The 12,363-nt window shown below is 46.2% G+C and overlaps 1 protein-coding gene across 4 annotated transcripts in view; it reads left to right on the top strand.

Moving 5' to 3' along the window:
• The first annotated feature begins 1,977 nt into the window (after positions 1-1,977).
• RSU1 (Ras suppressor protein 1) overlaps positions 1,978-12,363 on the top strand; it is a 275,988-nt gene continuing 265,602 nt past the window's right edge. For 3 of the 4 annotated variants that reach the window (XM_079913092.1, XM_079913091.1, XM_079913089.1), the window contains exons 1-2: positions 1,978-2,159; positions 2,404-2,515. In XM_079913092.1, the coding sequence (XP_079769218.1) occupies positions 2,407-2,515 (109 nt within the window). In that variant the 5' untranslated portion in view covers positions 1,978-2,159; positions 2,404-2,406. Of the gene's footprint in view, positions 2,164-2,403; positions 2,516-12,363 lie in introns of all 4 variants that reach the window. The other variant, XM_079913090.1, reaches the window with a different exon arrangement.

Here is a 12,363-nt window from a genome sequence, read left to right as displayed (position 1 = left end):
TAAAAATCTGGAACTTAGGGACACATTTCATGAAGAATGTATGGCTAAAAGTGAAGAGAATGAAAGATTATAAGGGAGTGAAAACAAATTTCTGGAAAACCAGAAGTGACTGTAAGCATGGGAAGGCAGCCTTGTGATTATAAAACTGGGTTCTAACCTCTGTAGAAACTTAACAAACAGCCGAGGGAAACTTAATGCTGACCTAGGAGGGAAACAAATACACATCAACAACAGAGGAAGAAAGAAACCACACCAGCTATCTAGAAAAATCAGCTCAGACTTCATGCTTAAATACAAAAGGACAACCAGACATCACCAGACAGAGGGAGAGTTACAGCAGCCTGAATGGGAAAGAACGAGATAAACTAACAAGAAAGGGACATGAGAAAACAACTTAGTAAACACGAGAGGTTTGAAAATTGATATCCTCAGAGATATTTGAGAAGCGTGTGCATTCATGAAGCAAAAGCAGGGCGCTATTAAACAAGAAGGAGCTCTTAAGTATATTTCATTAATAGCCAAAATAGTTTTTTAAAATTTAATAGAGCTTTGGAAGATAAAATAGAGAAAATCTCCCAGAACATGAAGTTAAAAAACAAACAAAAAAAAAAAAAAAAAGGAAAGGAAATATATGAGGGGACAAAAATGCCCAGCTATTGAAAACCAGCCCAGGAGGCTGCCATCCAATAAGATTTCCAGAAAGGGTGATAAATCAGAGAAAATGGCAGGAAAGAAATTTCAAAGGATAAACAGAAGACAATTTCCCGAGAGGAAGAGAGAAAAGAATCGTCCTCTGAAAAGGACCCAATGAGCCCTAAACAGATTAAGTGAGAAAAGACACCCCATCGGAGATATTATGGTGACATTTCAGAACATGACGAATGATAAAAAGATCACAAATGCTTCCCAAGGGAAAACAATAGTTCCCTGCAAAGATGAGGAGACCAATATGTTTCTGGGCATCAATACTGAAAGCAGAAGTCAGTGGAATTATGCCATCGAGATTTAGGAGAAACTTCTTTTGAACCTAGAATTCCATGTCAGGCAGATTACCAAAGGTGCGGGCAGAATAAGGACATTTAAAAACATGCAACTACTCAAAATTTGTGCCTCCTATACATCCTTCTAGAGCAAGTTACTTGAGGGTAGTTACTCCAGCAAGATGCCTGCAAGAAGCGCCTGTCTCAACCCAGGGACCAAATGAAAAGGAATTATAGATAACTTCTCAGCTGGAAGGACAGAACGAATCAGTCTAAGAGCAGTAAATGAGAAGGTTCCTAAAGTCTTCAATTAGTCATTGGATTTCAAGCAGTAGCGAGTAATGAAAAGCTTAAAGGTTACAAGAAGGAAAGGAAAACAGAAATTCTAGTAAAAAGAACAATGAAAACTGTATAAGAAAATCATCATTCAATAGAAAGCTAACTAAGCTATGTCACATCATAAGAACAGAGAAGTCACGTATTTATGTGGTATATTCCCCCTCCTGTGAGCCAGGGGTCCGTGACTGCGACCTGGGCGTCGGGGACACACAGACCACCAAGGAGTTCTTGCTTTGAGAAGCTCACAATATAGCGGGAGATACAACCTGTGGGGAAGGGACTCAGGGCAGCAACTTCCAGTAAGTGGAACCGCAATTAAAGAAGCAGCACACTGAGAGAAAATTTACTTGTAGTTTCCCCGGGACCCATCCTGGTGTACTACCAGCCCTTCGCAGGCGCTGCCCAAACTTCCCGGCTTCCGCCCACACCACTCTGGCTTCCACCTACAAACTGAGCCTGCGCCGAACTAGTGCGCACGCCGACTCCAGTCCAATCGGAATCTCCAACGGGAGGGAGCTAACCTCGGGTGGGGCGGAGTCCCGAGGCCGAACAGCAAACGTGATTGGTTGGCCCCGGGGCACGCATTCTTTTGTGGGCGAGGTCTCGCGCTAAGCCACGTCTAGTAAGCTGTTCTCCTAATTAGGGAACGGTCTGGCGCGGGCGGGGCGAGGAGCTGAGAGTGGCCCGGTGTGCGCCTGCGCCGAGTGCCGGGACAGGGCGTGTTCCTCGTTCGGGTGCTCGTTTTGCACAGACCGAGTGGAGTGCATCTCTCGCCGCCGGAGTGAGCCCTGCAGAAGCCTGTTGTTCCCACGCGCAGCCTGTTAGGTGCAGCCCTCCGCAGTGAGTATGTATGTGGCGTTGCCCTTGTGTTTGCTTCTGTCTCCGCGGCGGGAACGGTGCTGGACCCTTCCCACTCCCTGTCCCGCCCTCCCCATCCCCCTCCCTGCCCCCGGACCCTGCTTGCGGGTGCCCACTTTCCAAGGCCAGGCGAAAACTGGAGAGTGCCAGCCGGGGGTTTCCTCATTTCTCTCTCTGCAACCTCCTGGCCGTCGCCCACGTGCTGTGTTGTTGTCGTTTGGTACAGGTCATGTCCAAGTCTCTGAAAAAGTTGGTGGAGGAGAGCCGGGAGAAGAACCAGCCGGAAGTGGACATGAGTGACCGGGGCATCTCCAACATGCTGGACGTCAACGGCTTGTGTAAGTTCTGCGGAGGGCCTTCTCCTCGGAGGAGCTGGACGGGTTTATGAGTTTAAGAAGTAGTTGCTGGTGGCGGTGCGAGACGTTGTAGTGGTTTACATCCCACCCGCTGCTTGGCTGCTTGTAAACAGCACTTGTCGAGGGCTCAGCTCGGAAAGCTTGCAGTCAGAGTTTGTTCTGTCCCAGCTGGAAAACGGACACGAGAGCCAGGTTAAGAATCCCCGGACCGTGGTTGTTGGACCTCATCAGTTCTCCAGGCTGATTGATGGCCTTCGGGTGGACTTACCACACAGTTTACTAAAGAGCCACTTGGTGTTTGTTTTATTTTTTTAATTTATTTTTATTTTTAATTTTTTTTCACTTGGTGTTTTAATGGAAAATTAGTTCTGAATCATTTTCCCTTTCTCTTAATATAGTCTCCTATGCAGCCTTGAACAAATGCCCCACGGAAATTACCTGATTAAGTGTTTTTGCACCTGGAGCAAGTTAAACGTTTCTTGACTCATTACCCTTTTCTCATTACTCATTACCATCAACCCTTTTTCTGGGTTTATTGTCCTCACTTAGTTCGGGCTTTTGTTACTTCCCGCCTGTGCTCTTGTAATGTCTTACTAACTTTGCCTCTTGCCTCCAGTTTTACTGCCCCTGTTGCTTTCCTGTAATGTGCATCTTACTGCAACTCTCTCCTTTAAACCCGGGATTGCAAATTCAGCTGTCTTCAGGGGCCAGGTGAGGATGGTCATGAATTCCGTGATAGGTATCTCATCTGAATGATGAGATACACCTGCTGCTTAGATCCAAACAGTTGTCACCACTTGGGAACGTTGGCCCAGTGTTGCCAGATTTTTTTTTCTCTATGAAGCCAAGAATCCAGGTTTTTATATAAAATTTTCTTATTTTTAGATATTGACAGTTAATTCCAACACATTAGAGGTGAAATCAAGCTCTTGTTCAGGTTGATTGTGGCTGAAGTTTGGACCTTCTGGTTGTCCATTACCAATGGTAATGCTCCGTGTTCCTTGCGGTGACCTGCTCCTTTCTGAATCTGACTGCAGCCTACCTTAGCGCCTGTTTCTTCCAAGCATCTGGCATCCCAACCATAATGAACTGATGGTCCTTTCTGAGCCAGGGCATTCCTTCTCGTCTTTGTGCCTTTAGAAGTATCGTTTCCACCCGCTTCACCCCAGATCCTTTTACTTACCTGTCAAGAGTCAGCTCAGACGCCACAGCCTGTGTGAAGCCTTCTCAGTGAAGTTTGGACACACTTTGCTTCATGACCCTTTTTTTTTTTTGGTCGCACTGTGTGGGGCCTGCGGCATCTTAGTTCCCCGACCAGGGATCGAACCCGTGTCCCCTGCAATGGAAGCTCGGAGTCTTAACCACTGGACCGCCAGGGAAGTCCTGCTTCATGACACTTGTTACACAGGATTGTGATGTGTTCTTAATCCAGATGTCTTTCTTCCCCACTGGGAGGCCGAGGGGGAACGAAAGCAGTGCAGTATTCCTGTGTGCCTTGTTTATTCTAGTGCCTGGAACACAGTAGGTGCTCCGAAATGTTTGACGGATGAAGGAAAGAATGATGGATTAGGCCTGCGAGCTGATGAGATCCAGACCAGGATGTGACACTGGAGAAGAAGGGGGGATGTCCAGGAGACCTTAAAAGATGACGGATTGCTTGTTAGGCCTGGAGAGAGCAAAGTTAGCGTGAATCCGTGGTTTGCGCCTGGGACAGAGATTGGTGTTGGTGCCATTGATGCATCTCTGCAAAAGGCAGGGGGATGAAAAGCTGTAGGTGATTTGCATTTGGTAATCCTTAGGAAGACACCTGCCCTTAAGTTTAGCTTTTGTACGAATTAGCATTTCAGTCCCCTGGTCTGTGCTGGCCTCTCTCAGTAGTAGTGGCTTCGTGGTGGCAGCAGGTGTCTCAGGTGAGGGACTGGCAGTTGCAGATCTGGATGTGTCCCTGTACCGCCCCTGCCCTGCTGGGATGGTGACGGTCCCTGGGGGCACAGCTGCGTCAGAGGAAGGGGATGGGGGGAAGAGGATGGAAGCAGGAGGCCTGGCTCGGCTGTGCCCTTGGTCCCACGGGTTTCTGCCCCTCAGGGCTCTTTCTCATGGGCTTGAAAAAAGGTTGCTTTCACTAGAGGAACTTTGTACTCCTCAGCTTTGAAGAGGATTCTCTATGTAATATTTATAAGTAGGGAGAGTGGTGTAGCTATTTCAGTTCAGTTGCTTTATCTCTTTGAAGCCTTGGCTTTTATTGAAGAAGAAAAGATAGCCACTTGCTTCCTGAAAAAGCTCTTTCCGGTGTAATATTAGGTGCTGGAAAAGCAAGGTCATTCTTAATGTTTTCCCAAAGAAGCTGCTTCAGGAAGAGCAAGAGTGCTTCTTGGGGAGTTTGGTGGAAGTGAATTTGGAAATCCTACCTCCGCAGGCCTCTGGAGTGTGGTAGACTCAGGGAAGGAGTAAAACTCCCCGACTTCTGGACTCTGAGGGTCCCAGGATGCCTTCAGAATCCCATCCTCCACTGGGGCTCATTTATCAGTAGTGTACATAACGTTATATGTTTTAATATATATTAAAGTATTTGGCATGATCCCCTTAGCTGTAGTATAAGGATTCCCATAGTCTTTTACTTATAAAATTTTAACTGTAATCCTCAGGTTTTATTTATTTGTTTTTTTTTTTTTTTTGGCCGTGTGGTATCTTAGTTCCCCAACCAGGAATGGAACCCGGGCCTCAGCAGTGAAAGCACTGAGTCCTAAGCCCTGGACCTCCAGGGAATTCCCTGAGGTTTTATGTACTAGTATCAAGATGGAACCCAGGGAACAGCTTATTCGCATGGACAGAGAATGGTACTGTATGAAGCCTTCCCTTCATGATCGTTGCTTTGTTTAGTTTCTCCAACGATGAGAAAGAATTAAGCTTTGAAGCTAAGAGTGGTAGTTGTGTACCTATTCTAAGCATAGGAAACAGGCTCCACTTCTGCTTGGGAGAGTTGCGTCTTATAAACGTAGCCCTTTCATTCCTCTGAGACAGTAAGTTGCCTTTAAAAAATGCTTTCAGGAGTTGAGGTACCAAAAGCTTTCTGGCGGGGAAAACGTCATAGGCTGGAGCCAGACATCCAGCAGTCTCAAAGTTTTCTGTCAGTCCAGCCAGGTTCTGGAGATGCTCAGATCCAACCCTGAGAGGCAGACGTAGTACAGCGCTTACAAGTGGGACCTGGAGTTGAGTAGACTGGGTTTAGATTGTCCAGGTTTACTTATCGCTGTGTTACTTTAGAGAAGCTGCGAAACCGTTCTGGGCCTCAAGTGCCTCATCGTTAGATGGAAACCTAAGTACCCGCTTGGGGGCATGGGTGTACCGCCGAGTGCACTGCTTCCTGTCGAGGGCTTAGCACCGAGCCAGTACTCAGCGCACAGTGACTGTTAACTGCTCACGTGAATGTCCAGAGAGTGCGTAAGCCTCATACGGAACCAGTCCCAATGCAGTCGATGGCCTCAACGGGGAATAGCCTGCTTAGTGGAACCGGGAAAGGCATCTGTGTGTGTTATGTGTTGACGTTTTCTGTGTGGCTTAACAGAACCTGGTGTGTTTGGCCCTTTTGCCTAGGGTTCCCATAGATTTCGATTGCTGTTTCTTTAAAATGATTGCTCATTTTATTTCTTTTCCTTCATTTTTTTTTTTTCCTGCACAGCATGTAATCTGCTGAAAGCTTCTGGGAGGAATGGTACCAATTTTGTACTTTTTATTAAAGAGACTTCCTAGCAGAAACTCTCTCTCATGCAGCAGCTCTTCACCCAGATGATAAAGTTGCTCTTGAAGGGTCCTGTCATCAGCTTCCTGGGAGCAGAGACTCCCATCAGCAGCCAGAGAGACTTTTTTTCATTTCTTTTATTTAAGTCTCTCTGACTTCTTAATCTCTTCACATTTACTGGGCTCTGGGTGTCAAACCTTTATCGTTTTTTGTTGTTGTTGTTGTTGTTTTTCTTCAGGTTAGACTATCTCTCAGATAAATTTTATTTTATTATTATTTTAATTTTTATTTTATATTGGAGTATAATTGATTAACAATGATGTTACAATTAACAATGATGTGTTCATTACAGATGTACCACAAAGTGATTCAGTTATACCCATACAAGTATCCATTCTTTTCCAAATTCTTTTCCCATTGAGGTTATTACAGAATATTTTAAAAGAGAAAAATCAGCTGCCTCTGAGGTAGTTGTCTTTCTGAAGGACCCTGCAAAAGAATCAACAGACGTAATCCCGGGTTGGTTATTTGGAGGGGCTGTTAACCCAGGAAGTGGTGATGCCTGCTGGGAATTTTCATCATGATAGGACTTCTTTGGGGGAATGATAGAAGAGCTGGGAAGACCATGTCCCTTTCACTGTGATCTTTATTAAGACCTTTTCTTTTTTTGCTCTCCTGACTTGTGTGTTTAAGCCCACCTTTGTGTTTTTAAACATCTTGGCCTGGGCAGTCCTTACCCTTTCTCTCTCCAGCCACCCTCCTCTCAGCCTTATGAATTAATGCTTGTTGAGGGAGGAGATGACTTTCTGTCCATGTGACTCCATTCACATGTGTCACCTCCTCCGGGAAGCTCCCCAGGACTAAATTTTAACCCACCATCCCCTCCAGCCTGGCTTAAACGCCTTTTCTGGGCTCTGTGTGTGCACCTCTGTTATTTTTGTACTTGGTGTTTGGGAAAAATTTATTGAAGAAGGTTGCTGTCCTTCTCAGTTAAGAATTCAGGTGCACTGGGGTAGAAAGCGTAGCACAGGAGAGAGAGGGGCACACCCTCTGGCTTCATTGTAACTTCATCACCTCTTTGAAGGTCCTGTCTCCAAACACAGTGTCACTCTGAGGGCTTCAACACAGGACTTGAGGGGGCCACAGATCAGCCCATCGCGTCTGCATCAGAGATTCTGAATGGTACACATGTGCGTGCTTACATGGTGTTAAGTGCTTCTCGCGTCAGCCTTTGGTGCAGATAATAATCATCAGTGTTTTACAGATGAGCAAACAGAAGGTCGAGAAAGCCCCAGCATCACACGTTAGACACACCGACAGCTTTGTTCTGTAACCCTGTGCAGTGTGGTTTCCCACCCCTGGCTCAGGCCTTAAGGAGTGATGCTTTCCAGGGCTAAGCGGGGCTGGCGGGCCTCACCTCATGTCAGTCAGTTTCAGAATTCTTTAAAAACACTGTGCTGGGGGCTTCCCTGGCGGTCCAGTGGTTAAGGCTCCACGCTTCCACTGCAGGGGGCGTGGGATCGATCCCTGGTCAGGGAACTAAGATCCCGCATGCCGTGCAGTGTGGCCAAAAAAAAAGATGTGGTATTGGTATAAAAACAGACATATAGACCAGTGGAATAGAATAGAGAGTCCAGAAATAAATCGTGGCATTAAAAAAACCCAAAAAAACAACACTGTGCTAGGCTAAGAAGGCATCATCCTTCCAGTCCGCCAGCTTGGAAGCTTGGGTTTATCACATTGTTGCAGGGCTTCAACTGTCAAAGAAAACAGCAGAGGCAACTTGGTCTCTATCTGGTCAGAGTTAACTCTGAACCCTCCCCGTTTCCTTAGGCTTTTCTGAAAAACTATTAATTTTAACTGGGTTTAACGGCAGATGTGAGATTTTTTATACTGTACATGAATTCATTTTTTTCTATCTTCAAACTTAGAACATTAGCTTAAAACCTTCTATGAAGTATGGTGCCGGAGAAGGTTCTCTTGGGGCAGTATTGGTTCATGTATCACAACAGAATAAACCTGAGTTGAATGAAATGGTGACTGTGGTTGTAGTTTACCGGTACGTCATAAAGAGCCTTTGCATTGAATGCGTTTCTCTGTGTACCTGTTAACGATTCCTCCGGACTCAGAATAGTTCTTAAGGGTGAAGTGGGCCCAATGAAAGGCACACCTCAGACCAGGTAGTGAACTGGAGGGGGTCTTGGCCTCTTGGTTTCTCAGAGCACAGCACAGAGCAGAGATTGGTGACATGGTGCACACCTGCAGTGTACAAGTGGCTGTTCTGCAGATGTTTACACACACAGTTGGTTTTTCAGAGCTGTAAGTATTTCAATCTTCAGGCCTTGTGAAAGATGCCTATTTAACCTGTTGGTACTCTACAAATTGTGTACTCTTCATTAGAAGAGGATAAAAATAATAGATAATTTTAAACTCTCTATATGGAGCGCATTAATGCACACGCACACGTGTGGCGGGCACTGTACGTGGCCCTTCATGTGGATTATTTCCTTTAAACCTCAGTTTCATTAGGATTGTTACCATCATCGTCGTCATCCTTGTCACCCAGTTTATAGCACAGAGACGTTGAGAACTTAAGTACCTTTTGCTCTAGGTCACACACTAGTAAGTAGCAGAGTCAGGATTTGCACCCAGGCACTCAGACTCCAGAAGCTATGTTGTTAGCCCCCCCCCCCCCGCCCCACCGTACACGGGCCTCTCACCATTGTGGCCTCTCCCGTTGCGGAGCACAGGCTCCGGACGCGCAGGCTTAGCGGCCATGGCTCACGGGCCCAGCCGCTCCGCGGCACGTGGGATCTTCCCAGACCGGGGCACGAACCCGCGTCCCCTGCATCGGCAGGCGGACTCCCAACCACTGCGCCACCAGGCGAGCCCCTGCTCATGCTTTCTTGCCTTACTCATGTCACTAACGTTTTTGACAGTCAGGTGCACGTACGAAGGTACAGCCCCTAACTCAGCAAGCTTCCACTGAGGGCCTCCTGGTGGTCTGGTCCGGAAAGCCGCATCCCTGCCCTGTATGGGCTGCTGAGTCTGTATCCGTTGAGGAATGCGTTCAGGGATGCCGACCCTCCTCTGCTCTTGCCCATGGGGCCGAGGAAACAGGAACCTTCTTCTTCCCCAAACACTTCACACACTCTTAAAAAAATCCATTTCAAGAAGCCTTTACTGAAGGCTATCCTATAGATAAGCGCACGTATAACTGTACAGTGTGACAGATTTTCAAAGCAAGAAACAGAACACAGTGGGCATGTCCCAGGCACTAGCCCCTCAGGACAGGGTCCTGACTGACAGCATAGATTCCCTTTGCCTGTTGGTGTGCATTGTTCAAAGGAAAGAGGGTTTACAGTGCACACTCTTTACTCTCTGGTTCTTAACGCTCAGCATCTTGTTCACGAGCTTCATTCGTGTCGTGACACTGGTGACAGATCCAGGATGTGACTGCCAAGTTCAGGCGTCCGTTCTGCTGTGGATGGATGTTCGTGTCGCTCCCAGGCTAGGGCTGCCACCCGTAGTGCTGCTGTGACCACGTGAACACACATATTCCTTTCTGTTGGTTACAGACTAGGGGTGGAATTATTGAGTCATGGGGTGTGCTCTTGTGTACGCTTTAAAATGGAAGCGGGAATCACCAAAATGGGGAAGACATTTGACACTTAGATGTCAGGCAAAGGCTTAACGTTCCTGATGCAGAATGAGCTCTCGCAGAGGTGCTGGTCAGGCCTCCCGAGGTGCTCACTCAGTGCATTGCCCTCTTCCGAGAGAAATCACTCACACCTCAAGCTTTTCTCTGAGAATTAGCTTGCTCACAGGTTGGTATCATCTATACCAGCTGCTGGCAAACTTGTCTGGTTTTTAGACTCACCTAGGGAATGTTTAAACATTGCAGTGCTCAGGCTGCACCCCAGACCAGTTCAGGGGGAAACTCTGAATGTGGAGACAGGTGTCAGAAATTTTGCTCTTTAAAATAATATGTTTTCGGACTTCCCTGGTGGCGCAGTGGTTGAGAGTCCGCCTGCCGATGCAGGGGACGCGGGTTCGAGTGCCGGTCCGGGAAGATCCCACATGCCACGGAGCAGCTGGGCCCGTGGGCCATGGCCGCTGAGCCTGCGCATCCGGAGCCTGTGCCGCGCAACGGGAGAGGCCGCAACAGTGAGAGGCCCGCGTACCGGAAAAAAAAAAAAATGTTTTCATCCATGCACACCACAGCCTTGCAGCCATGGTCCTTGTTCAAGTGCAAACTGTTCATTTTTGGCCTGTGGAACTCTTGTTGGCTCTCACATCCAGTGGACGTGAGCAAAGTGTAACAAGCTGTGCCCGGCGTGTCTGTGAATTCCTGTCCCGGACCTGGAATCAGCTGTCCTCATAGAAACCCTGTTTTTGTTTGTCTGTCTTAGTGGGCAATATTTTGGGACCACAATCTGGGCTCCAGGGGTGCTCATTATTCCTGGGTCGTTCATGGTCTTTAGGCATTTTTAGCAGACACAGCTAAAAAAAAAACCGTATACACACACACACACGTGTCGCAATATATGTATCTGTAGATGTATACAGATACATATATACACATATATGAAGATTAAAATATCTAACGAGCTCATACTGGAAGGTCCAATTTAAATATGGGACTGTAAGGCACTTCCTTCACACTAGTCTCTGCTTTTCTTCCACTCTGAGGATCCTGATTGTCAGGGATACACGTGATGTTAGACTATCTCACAGTTACTTATTTGGTACATTACACACAAATAGCAATGCTACTGTTACCAGCGCCGGTATTGCTGAAAAGAGTCGTTTTGTGCGTATTCTATCCCCATTCTCCTCCTTTTTTTGTTTGTTTTATTATACTTCACTGTTTTTTACAGCAGTTTCCCCTATTGTTAACATCTGGCATTCATTCGAGTGATACTTTGGTTGCAGTTGATGGAGCAGCATCGATACATTATTATTCACTAAAATCCACAGTTTGCATTGTTGTCCGCTGTTTGTGCTGTAACACACTATGGCTTTTAACAGATGCATAATATCCCACAGAGTAGTTTCACTGTCCTCAATACCCTCTGTGTTCTACTTATTTTCCCCTCTCTTCGTCATCACCTCCTGTTGAACCCCAGGCAACCACTGAAATTTTATGTGTCTATAGTTTTGCCTTTCCCAGAATGTGATATAGTTGAAATCGTATAGTACGTAATCTTTACAGAAAGCTGCCTTTGACTTCGCAATATGAGTTTAAGTTTCTTCTGTGTCTTGTCTTGGCTCCGTAGCTCGTATTTTTTTGTTACTGGTTAAAATTCCATTGTCTGAACGCACCACAGTTTTTTTGTCCTTTCACATATTGAAGGACATCGTTGGTTGCTGTCACATTTTGTCAGTTTGCCGCTATAAACATCCATGTGCAGATTTTTGTGTGAACGTAGTTTTTTGACTCTTTTGGGTAAATGCAAAGGAACAGAATTGCTGGATCGTGTGGTAAGTGTATTTTTGGTGTAATAAGAAACCACTGTCTTCCGAAGTGGCCGCATCATTTCGTACGTCCCCCGGCAACGAATGAGAGTTCCTGTGGCTCCACACCCTTGTCAACGTTTGGTGCTGTCAGTGTTCTGGATCTTGCCCATTCCGATAGGTGTGTAGCGGTATCTCGTTGTTTTCAGTGGGCAGTTCCTTAATGGCGTGTCATGTGGAAAATCTTTTCATAGGCTTGTTTGCCCTCTGTATATGTGCTTTGATGAGGTGTCTGTTAAGTTCTTTGGCCCACTTTTTAATTGGGATGTTTGTTTTCTTATTGTTGGATTTAAAAAGTTCTTTGCGTATTTTGGAAAGAAGTCCTATATCAGATGTGTGTTTTGCAAAAATGTTGTCTTAGTCTGTAGCTCTTGTTTCCCTTTTATTAACATTGTCTTTCATAGAGGAGAAGTTTTTCATTTTAATGAAGTCCCAGCCAGTTAACACCGTTTTTTTTTTTGATAGTGCTTTTGGTGTTGTGTCTAAGAAGTCATTACCAGATCAAGGGCTGCCTAGGTTTTCCCCTGTGTTGTGTTCTAGGACTTTACGCTTTTGCATTTTACACTATGAACCA

This window comes from Stenella coeruleoalba, assembly GCF_951394435.1.
Source record: "Stenella coeruleoalba genome assembly, chromosome: 2".
NCBI lineage: Eukaryota > Metazoa > Chordata > Mammalia > Artiodactyla > Delphinidae > Stenella > Stenella coeruleoalba.
The sequence above is the reverse complement of the archived record's forward strand: the minus strand, read 5'-3'. Positions and strand labels throughout refer to the sequence as shown.